Source organism: Mobula hypostoma, chromosome 15 (assembly GCF_963921235.1).
Source record: "Mobula hypostoma chromosome 15, sMobHyp1.1, whole genome shotgun sequence".
NCBI lineage: Eukaryota > Metazoa > Chordata > Chondrichthyes > Myliobatiformes > Myliobatidae > Mobula > Mobula hypostoma.
In genome coordinates this window covers 6678427-6694629 of record NC_086111.1, presented here as the reverse complement: position 1 = coordinate 6694629, position 16203 = coordinate 6678427, and the positions used below count along the sequence as shown (strand labels likewise).

The 16203-nt window shown below is 42.7% G+C and overlaps 1 protein-coding gene across 2 annotated transcripts in view; it reads right to left on the bottom strand.

Moving 5' to 3' along the window:
- Positions 1 to 9560, bottom strand: part of mtmr14 (myotubularin related protein 14) — a 115035-nt gene extending 105475 nt beyond the window's left edge. For both annotated transcript variants that reach the window (XM_063067681.1, XM_063067682.1), the window contains exons 1-2: positions 9150 to 9560; positions 1558 to 1706 (exon numbers count right to left, since the gene is read on the bottom strand). In XM_063067681.1, coding sequence (XP_062923751.1) covers positions 1558 to 1706; positions 9150 to 9263 — 263 coding nt within the window. In that variant the 5' untranslated portion in view covers positions 9264 to 9560. The remainder of the gene's footprint in view (positions 1 to 1557; positions 1707 to 9149) is intronic.
- Between the last annotated feature and the right edge of the window lie 6643 nt (positions 9561 to 16203).

Below are 16203 nucleotides of genomic sequence, written 5' to 3'. Positions count from 1 at the left end.
CTTGGTGGTAGGTAGAGGGGGAGGGGTGAAGTAAAGAGCTAGGAAACTGATCGGTGAAACAGAAAAAGGGCTGGAAAAGGGGGAATCTGATAGGAGAGGGTAGAAGACCATGGAAATAAGGGAAGGGGGAGGAGCACTAGAGAGTGGCGATGGGCAGTTAAGGAGAGGTGAGAGAGGGAAAGGGAATGGTGAATGGGGAATGGGGAAGGAGGGGTGCAATTACCAGTAGTTTGAGAAATTGATGTTCATGCCGTCAGGTTGGAGTGTTATTCATCCAACCTGAGCATGGCTTCATCACGGCAGTAGAGGAGGCCTGGGACTGAACAAGCTTTCATTTTCCAGATCGGACAAATCTGTTGCCTTGATCAGCTACAAACATTTATTTTGGAGAGAGGCAATCAAAAACTGTTCTAATGGAGCTGATAAATGAATCACCAATCTTTAACCTGAAGAACCATGGAGATATAGAGGAAAATATAATGCAGACATTTCTCAATCTCAGTTCTTTCACTGTTCAGCTACAAATTCTAGTTCTAACTTATCATTTCTCTTCCCAAATGCCTTCAGTGCTTCCATTATTGCAAAGGCATATGGATCATCTGGGAATGTGGGCAGGGGAACTGAAATCAGTTAAACGCAAAGTGATGCATTTTGTGAAACCACAGCAGGATATACAGTGAATGGTAGTGCTCTGGGCTTGCAATTAAACAGTAAAGTACACACTGTAGTTCACTGAAAGTGGAAAAACAGGTAGACAAATGGATGAAGGTCGCATACAGCACACTGTCCTTTTAGGGCTATAGTACCCTACCGGAGTTTTATAAAATACTGGTTAGACCACACTTGAGCAATGACCTGATAAAATGAAGGGCATACAGTAGATAGATTGATAGTCAGTCTTTTCCCAGGGTAGGCAAGTCTAAAATTAAACAACTTTAAGGTGCAAGGGAAAAAGATTTAAAGGAAACTTGAGGGCAACATTTGCGCACAGAGGCTGATGGGTATATAGAACAAGCTGCCAGAGAAAATGACACTTAACAGTTACCTGTACCTGGAGTGGGTTAGGGGGATATGGGCCAAATGCAGGCAAAATGGGATTCAGATGGACATCTTGATCAACATGGATGAATTAGGCCAAAGAACATGTTTTCACATTGTATAACTTTATGACTCGAAAATACTGATAACTCGTCACATAACTACATCAGCTGAAATTCTGAATAAGACAGCCCATGTAAACACACAACTGGTGAAAGGGATACATCACACAAGGAATCAAAAGCAACCTGAATAATTGATTAGGTTACTTGCAACTGCAGAGTACGACATAGCAAGGAGACTCAGCAACATTCAAACTCATGACACGTCATTAGCAATTAAAATTCCAAAAACCATTGTCAATTCCTGCTCCCATATCTTGACTCTTCACCATCCTCACAATCAATACATTCCATAACGCAGCCTAGCTTATACTGTAACCTCTTTGGAAAAATACCAAGACCCGAACAATTACACAAAATTCACAAAACCTTTGATATGTTAATTCAATCCCATTACCTGTCTTTACCACCCTCTGTGCTTGCATACTCTTTGAAGATGATCTGGCGGGGGTAATGCCCACAAAGCTCTCCGTTTGGATTCTGAATCACACTGTACACATAGTCTTTCCTGAACAATTCCAGACAGCGATTTTCAATCTTCTCCACCTGTAATCAAAGAAACAAATCAGTGAAAAGGTGCAGTAACCAGACAGCCAAACAGGCGAAGCAAAGATTCAATTCTAATTCCTCCAACTTCGTCTATTGTATTTGATGCTTCCATAGCAGTCTTGTTTACATCGGGTCTCGCCAATATGCAGAGGATTTTTGCTCTGTTGACAAAGGCCATCCTGAACTGCCAGTTGAATGCCGTTGCAATTCCCTTGTGATTCTCACATGGACCTGTCCAGCCTCAGCCTTCTCCACTTTCCTGAGTGCTTCCCTACTCAAATTAGAGAAACAATACTTCTTATTTTGCCTGGGTGGTCCACAACACAACAATATGAAAATGGTATTTTCTTATTTCAGGTAACCTTTCCTTCCTGTTCTCTGCCCCACTCCCCAGCCTTCTCACTTCCGGATCCTCTGGTCTGCCTATTTTTATCCCTTTTTCCACAAACCCCTCCAGCATCTCCCGTCACCCATATCTGTCTCCTTCCCTCACCCAGTTCCATCTAGCTGCTGCCCATATGTTTCACACACTGGATCTTGACCCTCACTCATCTACTCCTTGTCTTCAATTCCTCTCATACTAATTCCTGTTATCACCTTCCAGTCCAAAACTAGTAGCATTTATGTTCCCACGCATCACCTGCCAGTAGCTGCCTCCATCTTAATCCTGCCCAATGCCCTTATTCCAACTTCCTTTTTTGTTTGTCTGCCCCCATCTATCATGTCTCCAAACTCCAACCAACTTAGATCTATCTGCTCTTCATACTTCAAAAACCCCGCCCCACTAGTCCACTTATCAGCTGTCTCAGCACTCCTCTCCTCTTTACTCTGGTCATCTGTCCTCAATCCTGTTGCTGGGTTTCCACCCCAAACAACAATTCCTCTCTTCCCAGCTCCCCCACAGATCTGCTTAACCTGTAGAGACCTTTTCTGTAGACTGATTGTTGCAACCAATAAATCAACTGTCTTAAACATAGTCAAAGGAAATAACCATACAAAATTTTAACCATCATTTTTACATCCTAAATAACTTCTATGCAGAAGTATTACTGTAGATGATAGTGTTTTAATAGTAAAAAAGTAGATGCTTCTATACAGATGAATCTACATTCTCATACCTCCTTTCACTCAAAGGAATATGATGAATGATTTACCTAATTTTATATGTTGAACTCATTTAGACAGGGACCACAGTCCAAAAGTCATTAAAAAAAAATCAGGGCGATAATAGCACTTCATTTGCATTTCACTTCTCATGACTTCCACAAACCCCAAACCATTTTACAGTTCAAGGTAGACTCAAAGTTTGCTGTCATTACATGTAGAAATAAAGCAGAGCAAGGTCCTGCAAACATCATGAGATAAACAATCCCATATACACTTTTAGTGATATTGGTTGATATAAAAACTGGTTAGTATGTGAGATTCCCTGTATTATTCTGTAAGTAGCATCATGGGATCTTTTATAACCAAAGGAAGCAGGAAGTTTGTTAAAGCCTGACAAAAGGTTCAACTCTTTTCAGCTAGTATTCAGTAATGTCATTTAGTGTACAACCCCTCTCAATTGGTAAGCCAGAATTAAATTTCAATACATGCTGCTGTAAATAGGCCAATATGTTTTGAGCAGGACTGAACAACGAGTGGATTTACAAATGGAAAGTAAAATTTGCATGGCTGATAGCAGTAAACCTTGTTGCCAAATGACAGAAACCTATAAAAGAGACAGATAAAATAAATTGATTCAAAATGCACAAATCAAAGTCTTCAGAAGAGACAATGTCCAATGAAAGGTGACTGCAGAAAGAAACATGCAAAACATCTGTAAAAATTACAAAAATTGACAAAACGACTGGTTTCTTTTCAGAAGTGAAACTGCGATCACCATCAAGTTTTACACAAGCCTTTCTACCACTGATCAAATTTGAAGTTACATTTATTAATTACAGGACAGCAAGAAGCAAGTGTGTCATGTGAGGCAAAACTTGAACCTATTACTGACAATCTATATCAGAGATGAGTGTTCTACATTCTAAGTGTAATTAAATATGTAAGCCTGTGACTGTGGACTATGACAATCAGTGTCCTACATGCTGCATAACACTGTTAAAATGTACCTCACACAAAAAATGATGGAGGAACTCAACAAGTCAGGTAGCATCTATGGAGGGAAATAAACAATTGACACTTCAGGCTGATACTCTTTATTAGGTCTGAGAAGCAAGAGGACAGAAGCCGGAATAAGATAATAAGGTTTGGTGGGGGGCGGGGGGAGGAATGATGACAAGCTGGCAGGAGAAAGGACAGACCAGCTGAGGAAGAAAGTGGGTGGGTTTGTTTGAGGGGGCATGAAGTAACAAACTGGGAGAGGATAGGAGGAAGAGGAAGGAACTTAATTAGAGAGGACAGTGAACTATGGAAAGAAGGGAAGGTGGAGGGGAATCAGAAGGAGGTGATAACCATGGGGAATGAAAGAGGTGTAAAATGGCAAAATGTAGCTCCTGGCTATTGTAGATCCCATGATGGTAAGAGGGCATTGGTCAATTATCAAGCCTTACTTCAGAATTAACTAATTGAATCATTAGATTACAAAATGCAGGCCAACATTAAAGGTTTTTTCTGCTTTGTGATATGCCCAAAATTGACAGAAATTAGTTCTTAGATGCAGTTTAAACATGCACCAAGCTAGTAGAATGAGCATTAATATCAAAGTTCAACTCAATGAACCCATGTACACTACCTCACCAATTCTTTAACATTTGTTTTGCTCTCTTTTTGCACTACTTGTTTACATACAAGAATATAACACAGTCGAGCAGAATTAAGCCATTTGGCCCATCAAGTCTGTTCTGCCACTCAATCATGGCTAACCCTTTCTTCCCCTCCTCAGCCCCACACCCGGTCTTCTCCCCGTAACCTTTAATACCGTGGCCAATCAAGAACCTAACAATCTCTGCCTTAAATACACCCAACGACCTGGCCTCCGTAGCTGCCTGTGGTAACAGATTCCACAAATTCACCACCCTCTGGCTAATGAAATTTCTCCGCATCTGTTTTAAATGGATGCCCCACTGTTGTAACGCTGTGCCTCTTGCTCTAGACTTCCCCAACATGGGAAGCATCCTTTCCACATCTACTGTCTGACATGCAACATTCAAAATGAGATTCCCCCCCTCACCCACCAATCCTTCTGAATTCCAGCAAGTACAGGCCCAGAGCCAAATGTTCCTCAGATGATTCCCAGAATTATCCTTGTCAAACTCCCCTGAATCTTCTCCAATGCCAACACATCTTTTCTTGGATGAAGAGCCCAAAACAGTTCACAATACTCAAGGTGAGGCCTCACCAGTGCCTTACAAAGCCTCAGCATCACATCCCTACTCTTACATTCTAAACCTCTTGAAATGAATGCTAACATTGCATTTGCCTTCCTAACCACTGACTCAACTTGCAAGATAACCTTTTGGGTGTTCTGCACAAGGATTCCCTAGTCCTTTTGCAAACACAAGGAAATCCGCAGATACTGGAGTTTCAAGCAACACACATAAAAATTGCTGGTGAACGCAGCAGGCCAGGCAGCATCTCTAGGAAGAGGTACAGTCGACGTTTCGAGCTGAGACCCTTTGTCAGGACTAACTGAAAAAAGAACTAGTAAGAGATTTGAAAGTGGGAGGGGGATGGGGAGATCCAAAATGATAGGAGAAGACAGGAGGGGGAGGGATGAAGCTAAGAGCTGGACAGTTGATTGGCAAAAGGGATATGAGAGAATCATGGGATGGGAGGCCCAGGGAGAAAGAAAAGGGGAGGGGGGAAGCCAAGAGGATGGGCAAGGAGTTATAGTGAGGGGGACAGTGTGTGTGTGTGTATGTATATTTTATATATATATATATATATATACACACACACACACGGAAGTTTGAGAAATCAATGTTCATGCCCATAGGTTGGAGGCTACCCAGACGGAATATAAGCTGTTGTTCCTCCAACCTGAGTGTGGCTTCATCTTGACAGTAGAGGAGGCCATGGATAGACATATCAGAATGGGAATGGGACATGGAATTAAAATGTGTGGCCACTGGGAGATCCTGCTTTCTCTGGCGTACAGAGCGAAACGGTCTCCCAGCCTGTGTCAGGTCTCATCAATATATAGAAGGCCGCATCGGGAGCACCGGACGCAGTATATCACACCTGCCGACTACAGGTGAAGTGTCGCCTCACCTGGAAGGACTGTCTGGGGCCCTGAATGGTGGTGAGGGAGGAAGTGTAAGGGCATGTGTAGCACTTGTTCCACTTACAAAGATAAGTGCCCTTTGCAAATCAGATTTTTTTGGATTTTCTCCCCATTTAGAAAGTAGTCTGCACATTTATTTCTCTACCAAAGTGCATGGCCATGCGTGTTCCAACACCATATTTCATTTGCCATTTTCTTGCCTATTCTCTTAATCTGTCCAAGTCCTTCCCGCTTCAACACTACCTGCCCCTCCACCAATCTTCACATCATCTGCAAACTTGGCAACAAAGCCACCTATTTTATTATCTAAATCACTGTTGTACACCATAAAAAGAAACAGTCACAACATCGACCCCTGTGGAACATCATTAGTCACTAGCAACCAACCGAAAAAGAATCCTTTTATTCCCACTCGCTGCCTCTCATCAATCAGCCAATGCTTTAACCTTGCTAGTTAACTTTCCTGTAACACCATGGGGTCTTAACTTGGTAAGCAGACTGATACGTGGCACCTTGTCAAAGGCCTTCTGAAAGTCCAAATATACAACATTCACTGTATCCCCTTTAACTATCCTATCTGTAAACTCCTCAAAGAATTCTAATAGGTTCGTAAAGAAAGGTTTTCCCTTCAGGAAACCATGCTGACTTTGTCCCATCTTGTCCTGTGTCACCAAGTACACCATCACCTCTTCCATAACAATTGAATCCAACATCTTCCTAACCACTGAGGTCAGGCTAACAGTCTATAATTTTCTCTCTGCTGCCTCCCTCCTTTCTTAAAGAGTGGAGTGACATTTGCAATTTTTCAGTGATCTGGTACCATACCAGAGTCCAATGATTCTTGAAAGATCATTACTAATGACTTTACAATCTCTACCACTACCCCTAAGGTGCAGTTCATCTTCGAAAAGTAGAGTGCCATCAGTAAACCTAGGTAATTTCTAAGTACATGTTCGGCATAGCATTGTGGGCCAAAGAGTCTGTATTGTGCTGCAGGTTTTCTATGTTTCTATGGTCTGGGTGACTTATGCACCTTTAGGTCTTCCAGCTTTTTGAGCACCATCTCCTTCGTAATGGTAACTGGACTCACTTCTCTTCCTTCACACCCTTCAGCACTTGGCATACTGCTAGTGTCTTCCACAGTGAGGACTGACACAAAATACCCATTTAGTTCATCTGCCATCTCCTTGTCCCCCATTATTATTTCTCCGGCCTCATTTTCTAGCAGCCCTATATCCACTCTCTTTTACTATCCACCTGATATTGTTTGTTAGCTTGCTTTCTTATTTCATCCTTTCCCTCCTAATGATTCATTAGTTGCTTTTTATATTTTTAAAAGCTTCCCAATCCTCCATCTTTCCTCTAATTATTTCTTTGTTGTACCTCTTTTGCTTTTACATTAGCTTTGACTTCCCTTGTCAGCCAATGTTGTACTATTTTGCCATTTAAGGATTTCGTTACATCGACCTATCTTTTTCACGGATGCTGCCCAGCCTGCTGAGGTCCTCCATCGTGTTGTGAGTGTTAACTCAAGCTATTGCTGCTCTGCTGGCATCACTGCCAATATCTCCTTTCAACTTACTTTGGCCAATTCCTCGATCGTAAAGTGTGTCACTGTTTGTTATTGTAACCTAGTTTCTGTTACGTATTGCAATGTGCTGCTGCCACAAAACAACATATTTTCCAACATATGCCAGCAATATTAAACCCGATTCTGATGCACTTTACTGAACTCTTGATGTAAATTGTGCAAAAGAGAGCTTAGAAACAAGAGGGCATTACCACACACTATTAATTATTATTATTAAATGCTGGACAATATCTAGTAACATGAGGGAACGAATTGAAGCAGCAGAGATGTGGTTTTTGAGGAGGATACAAAGAAAATCATGGACGAAACGAATATCTAACGAGGATGTTATGAACAGAGCAAATACAAAAAGAGAAATAATGTATGACATCATGAAAAGGCAACGTAACTTCATTGGACATGTGATTAGGAAAGAGGAGTTAGAATGCATGGTAATTATGGGAAGGATTGAAGGGAAGAAAGCAAGAGGAAGACAAAGACAAATGATGATGGAGACAACAGCCAGAGAACTGGAAATGAATACCAATGAATTGATCCACTTGACCCGAAACAGGAGAGTGTGGGCCATGGCAGTCAAAGCTCAAACTGGGTACGGCATCTGATGATGATGATGATTAATTGTTACTTAAAGAATAAAACAGATCGGCAAAAAAGTAATGCAAGTCCAAACGGAATTAAAGTAAAGTGAGCTTGAATTAATTTATCATTCATCTGGTAAATCTTAGGGAAATATACAAGATGATAAAAATGTCTTAACTCTGAAAATAAAATACATGTGGTTGAAAGAAAAACATGTATAGCCAAAGAATACAGATATCATGGTTGGATGTACATTTAATAAATAATATGTACATTCTGCAAATTTAAAGAAATGAAAGTCCTTTACAGGAAATGCTCTACATTCACCCAATGCTGAAGAACTAGTTTTATGCTACAGCTGTTATCCCCAGCTTGGATTATTGTTGAAACCAAGAATATGAGAAAATAACAGGACTAGATCATCTAGCCCATTATTCAATAGGGTCACCAGGCCAGTTGTCAACTCCTCTTCATTGGATCACCAGGGTCCTCCATCTCCTGATCTATCAAAAATTTATCTACCTCCACTTCAAATGCTTCTAATGAGCTAGCCTCCACAACTCTCTTTGCCACAGATTTCCAGAGATTTATCACTCTGCTTGAATGTTTTTAAGTGCATCAGTTTGTAATAATGGATCCTTTCCCTTGAAAATATCTCTATATTCAAGATTCGCCCACGAGGGAAAAAACATCTTAACATAAACTATGTCTCCCCCTCCCCTTAATATCTTATATGTTTTATTAAGATCACCCCTCACACCCCGCAAAGCCAACTCACTTTCCTCTCAAATGGAGAGTATTTCCACGTCTATCGCTTCAGCAGTTTTTTAATTTTAGATTTTCGTTGTAATATAGATTATTCTTGGATTGCATTACTTTTACTGACAGTGTTATCCCAGTTTCGGGGTTTTAAACGACTGACTGCTGGTCAGGGTTACTAGTCGACATAGTTACGCGATTTTGCATTGATCATATCTTATACGATACCCTTTTACTCTGTTTAATGCCTGAGATACACAGCAACCACTCTCTGTCTCGTTACCTTGGGGTTGGCCTCCTTGGCCCGGTACTGGTGTTTGGAGAAATGATCGATCAGCTCCCCGATCTCCTCATTCCTGTTGGCCATTCCAGGCCCAGTCAGGCCAGGCTCCCACATGTCGCAGCCCTTACTCCACGCCCCAATCCGCACAGCCTCCACCGGCTTCTCCCTGTAATGGACTGCTGGCGCTGCTGCCCATGGCCCAGCCGCTGCCACCAGACCTGCAGCTCGCACCGGCCAGCCAGCCAGCCACTTCCCGGGCCCCGCGGGCCGGACGCCCGGCCTCCGCCCGCGCTTCCCTCGACGTATACTGACAGGAAAGTGACGCGGATGCCCGCCGTTCCCTCGACCACGGCCACACTGCTCAAACCTGGCACCAACTGACAGGCATTGTCATGGGATGCCGCCTTGACCTTTGATCCCACCGACATTATCTAACCTTTCACCCCGTGGCGTCACAGAGCGCCACACCCACCCTTCTGGGAGCGGAGGATCGGACAATCTTCAATCACTCCACCTCCAATCGGATTTAAACTGCAACAGCCCGCAAATTTCTTTGCTATCATGATCATAACTGATTCCTTGCCTACTTGTACACCACATCCTGTATTATCGTACCGTCTTAAGTGTGAAGTAATACGAGAAAATCTGCAGATGCTGGAAATTCAAGCAACACTCACAAAGTTGCTGGTGAACGCAGCAGGCCAGGCAGCATCTCTAGGAAGAGGTACAGTCGACCTTTCAGGCCGAAACCCTTCGTCAGGACTAACTGAAGGAAGAGTTAGTAAGAGATTTGAAAGTGGGAGGGGGAGGAGGAGATCGAAAATGATAGGAGAAGACAGGAGGGGGAGGTCCATTCGTCCCCCCCCCCCATCCTTCCCACTGATCTCCCTCCCGGCACTTATCCGTGTAAGCGGAACAAGTGCTACACATGCCCTTACACTTCCTCCCTTACCACCATTCAGGGCCCCAGACAGTCCTTCCAGGTGAGGCGACACTTCACCTGTGAGTCGGCTGGGGTGATGTACTGCGTCCGGTGCTCCCGATGTGGCCTTCTATATATTGGTGAGACCCGACGCAGACCGGGAGATCGTTTCGCTGAACATCTACGCTCTGTCCGCCAGAGAAAGCAGGATCTCCCAGTGGCCACACATTTTAATTCCACATCCCATTCCCATTCTGACATGTCTATCCACGGCCTCCTCTACTGTAAAGATGAAGCCACACTCAGTTTGGAGGAACAACACCTTATATTCTGTCTGGGTAGCCTCCAACCTGATGGCATGAACATTGACTTCTCAAACTTCTGCTAACGCCCCTCCTCCCCTTCGTACCCCATCCCTTATTATTTATGTATTTAGATTTTTTTCTCTCTCTCCCTCTCACAATAACTCCATCTTCTTCTGGTGCTCCCCTCCCCCTTTCTTTCTTCCAAGACCTGCCGTCCCTTCTCCAGCCTTGTATCTCTTTTGCCAATCAACTTCCCAGCTCTTGGCTTCATCCCTCCCCCTCCTGTCTTCTCCTATCATTTGAGATCTCCCCCTCCCCCTCCCACTTTCAAATCTCTTAATATCTTTTTTTTTCCATTAGTCCTGACGAAGGGTCTCGACCCGAAACGCCAACTGTACTTCTTCCAATAGATGCTGCCTGGCCTGCTGCATTCACCAGCATTTTAGTGCTTATTTAGCACTACCATGGTATACATTGTCAGGATGCCAAGATGTAGCTGGAATCTTCAGAAAGGATCCAATCCCTGGCATGTTTTAGAACAGATCTATCAAGATCTAGTTCAAGTTCAGTTTATTACCATTCAACTGTACAATGCCAAATGAAACAATGTTCCTCCGGACAGAGGTTCGCAACTCAGTACATATAACAGACTCTGCAATGCTCCTGATAATTGATTTCAACAGATAATGATTGAAGTCTTGAAAATGGAAATCTTTGACAACCTTGGCCATGTTTAGTAGTGATCAGGCATAATCGAAGATGATCTGTACAAATCACGGGTACAATTCCATAGAGCATTTGGAGAAAATTGAAACTCCGGCTGTCTTCTCCTCCTTCTTCTTGTTTTACGGCAGTTGGCACCCAGCTTAATGGTGCATTACCACCATCTTCTGCTCCAGAGTGTGCAATAGACTTACATTCCAAATTCCTTCACCCAATCATACACACACACACATACCCTAACCTACATTTTATCCTCCCATCTTCGGCCATCCTAGCACCCTATTCCTGCTTATTTATCATATCCTATAAAAAATCCCTGTACCCCTTAAGAAAGCTAAAAATACCCTGACCTGTGCTCTCTCACCCATGCCCAGCATCCCTTTTAATGTGAATTCCTGCACTTCCAATTCCCTTAGTTTAATTCTCATCATCTCTCTCTGTATCCCATACTTCCTGCAACTCAGAACTACATGTTCTATTGACTCCTCTTACTGACATTCCTCACACAATCCTGTCTGGTGTTTCCCTATCATTTTCAATGTTTTGTTTAACATACAGTGCCCCAGCCTTATCCCAGTCCACACAGTCTCCTCTCTTCTGTATCCACTACCTACCCTAGTACCTGCAACACTTTTTTGAGTTAATATAAATGCCTCCCTTTCCCCTCCCTGTCCCATCTTTCTTGCCACATTTGGTTGATTTTTTTCCCAGATTACACACTTAACCTCTGCTTTACTGATACTAATGTGCATTTCCACATTTTCTTTCTTTAACGCCCTCTTTGCCAACACATCCACCCTCTCATTCCCCTTCACCCCTACATGTACTGGAACCCATAAAAATTTTACCTGACCTCCCTGGTTTGCAATTCTTGTGACTGACTGAAGGACTTCATAAAGTACATGTTGCCGTCTGTTTGAGTGAAAAGACCTTAAACTTGCTAGAACTGAGGATGAATCTGAGCATATCAACACTTTGACTTGTCTAGCTTTCTCCACCCATCGTAACACAACCAACACTGCCAGCATCTCCACTGTATACACCCCTAATTTATTAGATGTTCTTCTGCTGATTCCAATTTCTTTTGCCGGCATAGCCACTCCAAACCCTGTCACTCCTGTTTCAGGTTCCTTAGCACCATCCATATAAATCTGAGTATAATCACTATATTTTTCCATCACATGACAGTTAAATGCACCTACCAAATCAGTTCTATATTTTCCTTTCCTTTTTACCTCTAACAAATGCCAGTCTACGTCAGGCCATACAAGCTTCCATGGAACTACAATCGGATAGACTACTGAAGGACTTATCCTTAGATCAAACACTCCACATTCTTTAGCAATATCATTCCCTATCTGACTAAAGTTATCCCACTGAAACCTCCCATTTTCCTAGCACTCCTGCAACACTCCTTTTGCAGGGTGAGAATCATTGTGTCCTGCAAATTAGGCCAGTAGTTTGCCATCAATTGCATCCTTCTTAGTTCCAAAGGCATTACTCCCATTTCTACCTGTAGGGCTGATACTGGTGATGTTTTAAAAGCCCCACTGCACACTCTCAAGGCCTGAGCCTGAATCACGTCCAGTTTCCTTATATGAGACCTAGCTGCTGATCCATATGCTATATTTCCATAGTCCAACACAAATCTTACTAAAGCCACATACACTCTCTTCAACGCTGAACAACTTGCTCCCCATTCCCTACCAGTCAAACATCTCATCACATTTATTACCTTTTTACATTTCTCCTCAACTTTCCCGATATGGTCTGCCCATGTTAGTTGTGAATCAAATATAACTCCCTGAAATTTAAATGATCCAACCCTTTCTAATTCAATTCCATACATCCTTAACTTCTTCCCTACCTGGTGAAAAATACAGTTTGAGTTTTTTCTACTGAAAATCTACATCCCCAATCATAACCCCAATCCACCACTTCATTAATTGCTCCTTGTAGTTTCCTGATTATATGCCCCATGTTCCTGCCTCTTTTCCACAAGGCCCCATCATCTGCAAACAGTGACCTACCTATATACACTGGTACCTTTGTGAAGATATCATCAGACATCCCACCTCTCCCGGAAGTTCCAGGAGTCTCCCGCATATCGATAGCGGCTTCCTGACGCCCGGAATTTACATACAATATACCGGAAATCGATTTTTTTGAGAGGGAGAGGGAGCATCCTGATTGGTCTCTCTTTGTGCTAAGAGTGGTCCCCAAGATCAAGAGTGGTGCGAGGAAACAATATGATTTGGTGATATGAAACGATATGAGTCAGCTGCACCTTTCCTCATTCCCTGTCATGCACTGTTGAATTTTAACGCACACGAGGTCATCAGTGACCCAAGATGTGCAAAGGAATGGGTCCGTGACCCATTTTTGAATGTCCCCGGTGAATCATCTATGTCAGCGTGGGAAAAAGATCAACTCCTCGAGCTTGCAAATGACGGTGGGCTGAAAAGTATGTTTGACATAATGTCTCTGCCGGCATTCTGGATCAAAGTCAAGGCTGAATATCCTGAGATAGCCATGATAGCACTGAAAACGTTGCTTCCATTTCCAACATCATATCACTGCGAAGCGGAGTTTTCTGCAATGAATGCAACGAAAACTAAATTGCGGAATAGACTGGACATAAGGAACCCCCTTCGAGTATCACTGCCTCCCATCACCCCTCGATAGGACGGTGTTGTTGCAGGAAAACAAGCCCAGGGCTCCCACTGATTCAGCTATATTGGTGTGTTGCAATGATTTTATATGTTCATATGAGGAAGATATGCGCTGTATGTTTAATATCCAAATGTTACTTAAAATGTTATGATGCTATTGACTTATAAGTGACTTATAATTCAGTGGTCCCCAACCTCCGGGCCACGAAGAATACAGCAGTGGCCAGAACGCACCCAGCACATCTTTAAGAAAAAAACCAAAATAAACAAGCTAATTAATTAGGTGCCACCCGGCACGTAAATGTTGGCCCAGATCAGAGGCGATTGCCGATTGCGTCATCACTGATCTGGGCCGACATTTACGTGCCGGGCGGCACCTAATCAATTAGCTTGTTTATTATGGCTTTTCTCTTAAAGATGTGCTGGGTGCATTCTGGCTACCGCTGTACCGCTGCATTCTTCGCGGCCCGGAGGTTTGAGACCACTGTTATAATTGACTTATCACGACATTCATGCGAGTAAAATATGCGCTGTGTGTTTCATATTAAATTCGTTAGATGAACCCCTTTAGAAATGAAGTTGATTGTATTAGCCACTTACAAGTGACTTATACTTGACTTATCACCTATATTCCGGTCGCGTTTAACACCCACCACCCCCACCCCCACCCCCGGGTCGGCCTATCCTCAAGAATATTGTTAATATTAAACTGGTCCACGGTGCAAAAAATGTTGGGGACCCCTGATTTAAACTAGCTGGCTAGCTGCCAAGGAGCTACGCTATTGATATCCTACGTGATGAGGCCAAACTCCCTGTAGACTTGCTTAAAGTTGTAATAGAATAAATATACTAATATAATACACATATTTTAATGTCACATTTGCTGCATATACCCAACTTGGTTTACAGATTAGACAAAATCACTAAACAAGGTATTGCATACTGTACACCCTTGGAGGTCAGGGGAGGGTGATATGGGATTGCAGGGGGTGGGGGTGCTACCTCCCTGAAATGAGTTTTTGCAGGGTGGGATGTCTGTATCATTGATCATAATGATGAAAAGTAACGGGCTAATCACTCTACCTTGAGGTGTGCCATTTCCCACTATGTATTGTTTTGATAATTCTGATCCAATCCGAACTTGAAGTTTTCTACCAAACAAAAAGCCTTTAATCCAATTAAAAACTCTCCCACCAACCCCCATCGTGTGCAGTTTAATTAACAATCCCTCCTTCTACATCATATCATAGGCTTTTTCAATGTCAAAAAACACTGCAACCTCTGACTCTTTATTTGCCTGGGCGTTTCTTATTTCAGTCTCTAACCTTATCACTGAGTCCATGGAATTCCTTCCCTTCCTAAAACCACTCTGATAACTTGCCAGCATTCCCCTCTTCTCAAACTCATACGATAACCTTTCTGTTATCATCCTTTCCATTATCTTGCATATATTTGATGTTAATGCTATTGGTCTGTAGCTAGTGGGTTTTGACAGATCCTTTCCAGGTTTCCTTATTGGAATTACTACTGCTTCTTTCCATGCACTTGGTAATCTTCCCTCCTCCCACACTCTGTTATGCAGCAACTTCAAGAGCACTCCTTCTCCTAGATTTTTTAGCATAACATAGCATATCAGATCTTTCCCTGGGGAGGTTGGTCTTGACCTCTTTATTGCTCTCACGATTTCTGCCAACGTAAACGGATCATCAATTATATCATCTGTTTCTTCCCTCCTGTTTAGCACACCTAGGCGTTGATTCATTGTTCTTTCCCTTCTCCTTCTTCAGACAAATTTTCTGAACTGTGTATCTGCACAAATGACTTGGCCATGATCTCAGCCTTATCCCTACTGGAGACTGCTGTTCCCTCCTCAGATATCATTACTGGATATTCCCATTCCCTTCTGTCTCCTCCCATCCTCTTGATCATTCCCTATACCTCTCCCACAGGTGTGGTTCTTCCTATTTTGTTGCAAAAACTCCTCCAACTTGCCCTTTTAGCTTGATGTATAGTTCTTTTCACCACTGCCTGTGCCTTCTTATATTGAATCAAATGCTGCATATTATGGGTTCCTTTAACTAGCCTGAATGCTCTATTTCTGTTTTTACAGCCTGACAACATTCCTCTGTCCACCATGGCACCAGTTTCCTATTCATCCTATTTTTACTCCTGGGTATAGATCCTTCTTCTGCCATAATAATTGCTGAAGTCACCTGACTGTTTAATTCATTTATATTTCCAGAGATGTCAATCTTTGTCAATGCTTCTTCACTCAACTTCTGGAACTTATCCCAATTTGCTTTTCCAAACACCCACTTTGGAATTTACCACCTCATCTTACTTCAATTATTTCACCCACTGAACATAAAACTGGGTAGTGATCACTGTCTACTGCTGAAGCAGTCCAAACTCCCCAGTTACTAACGCCAGCC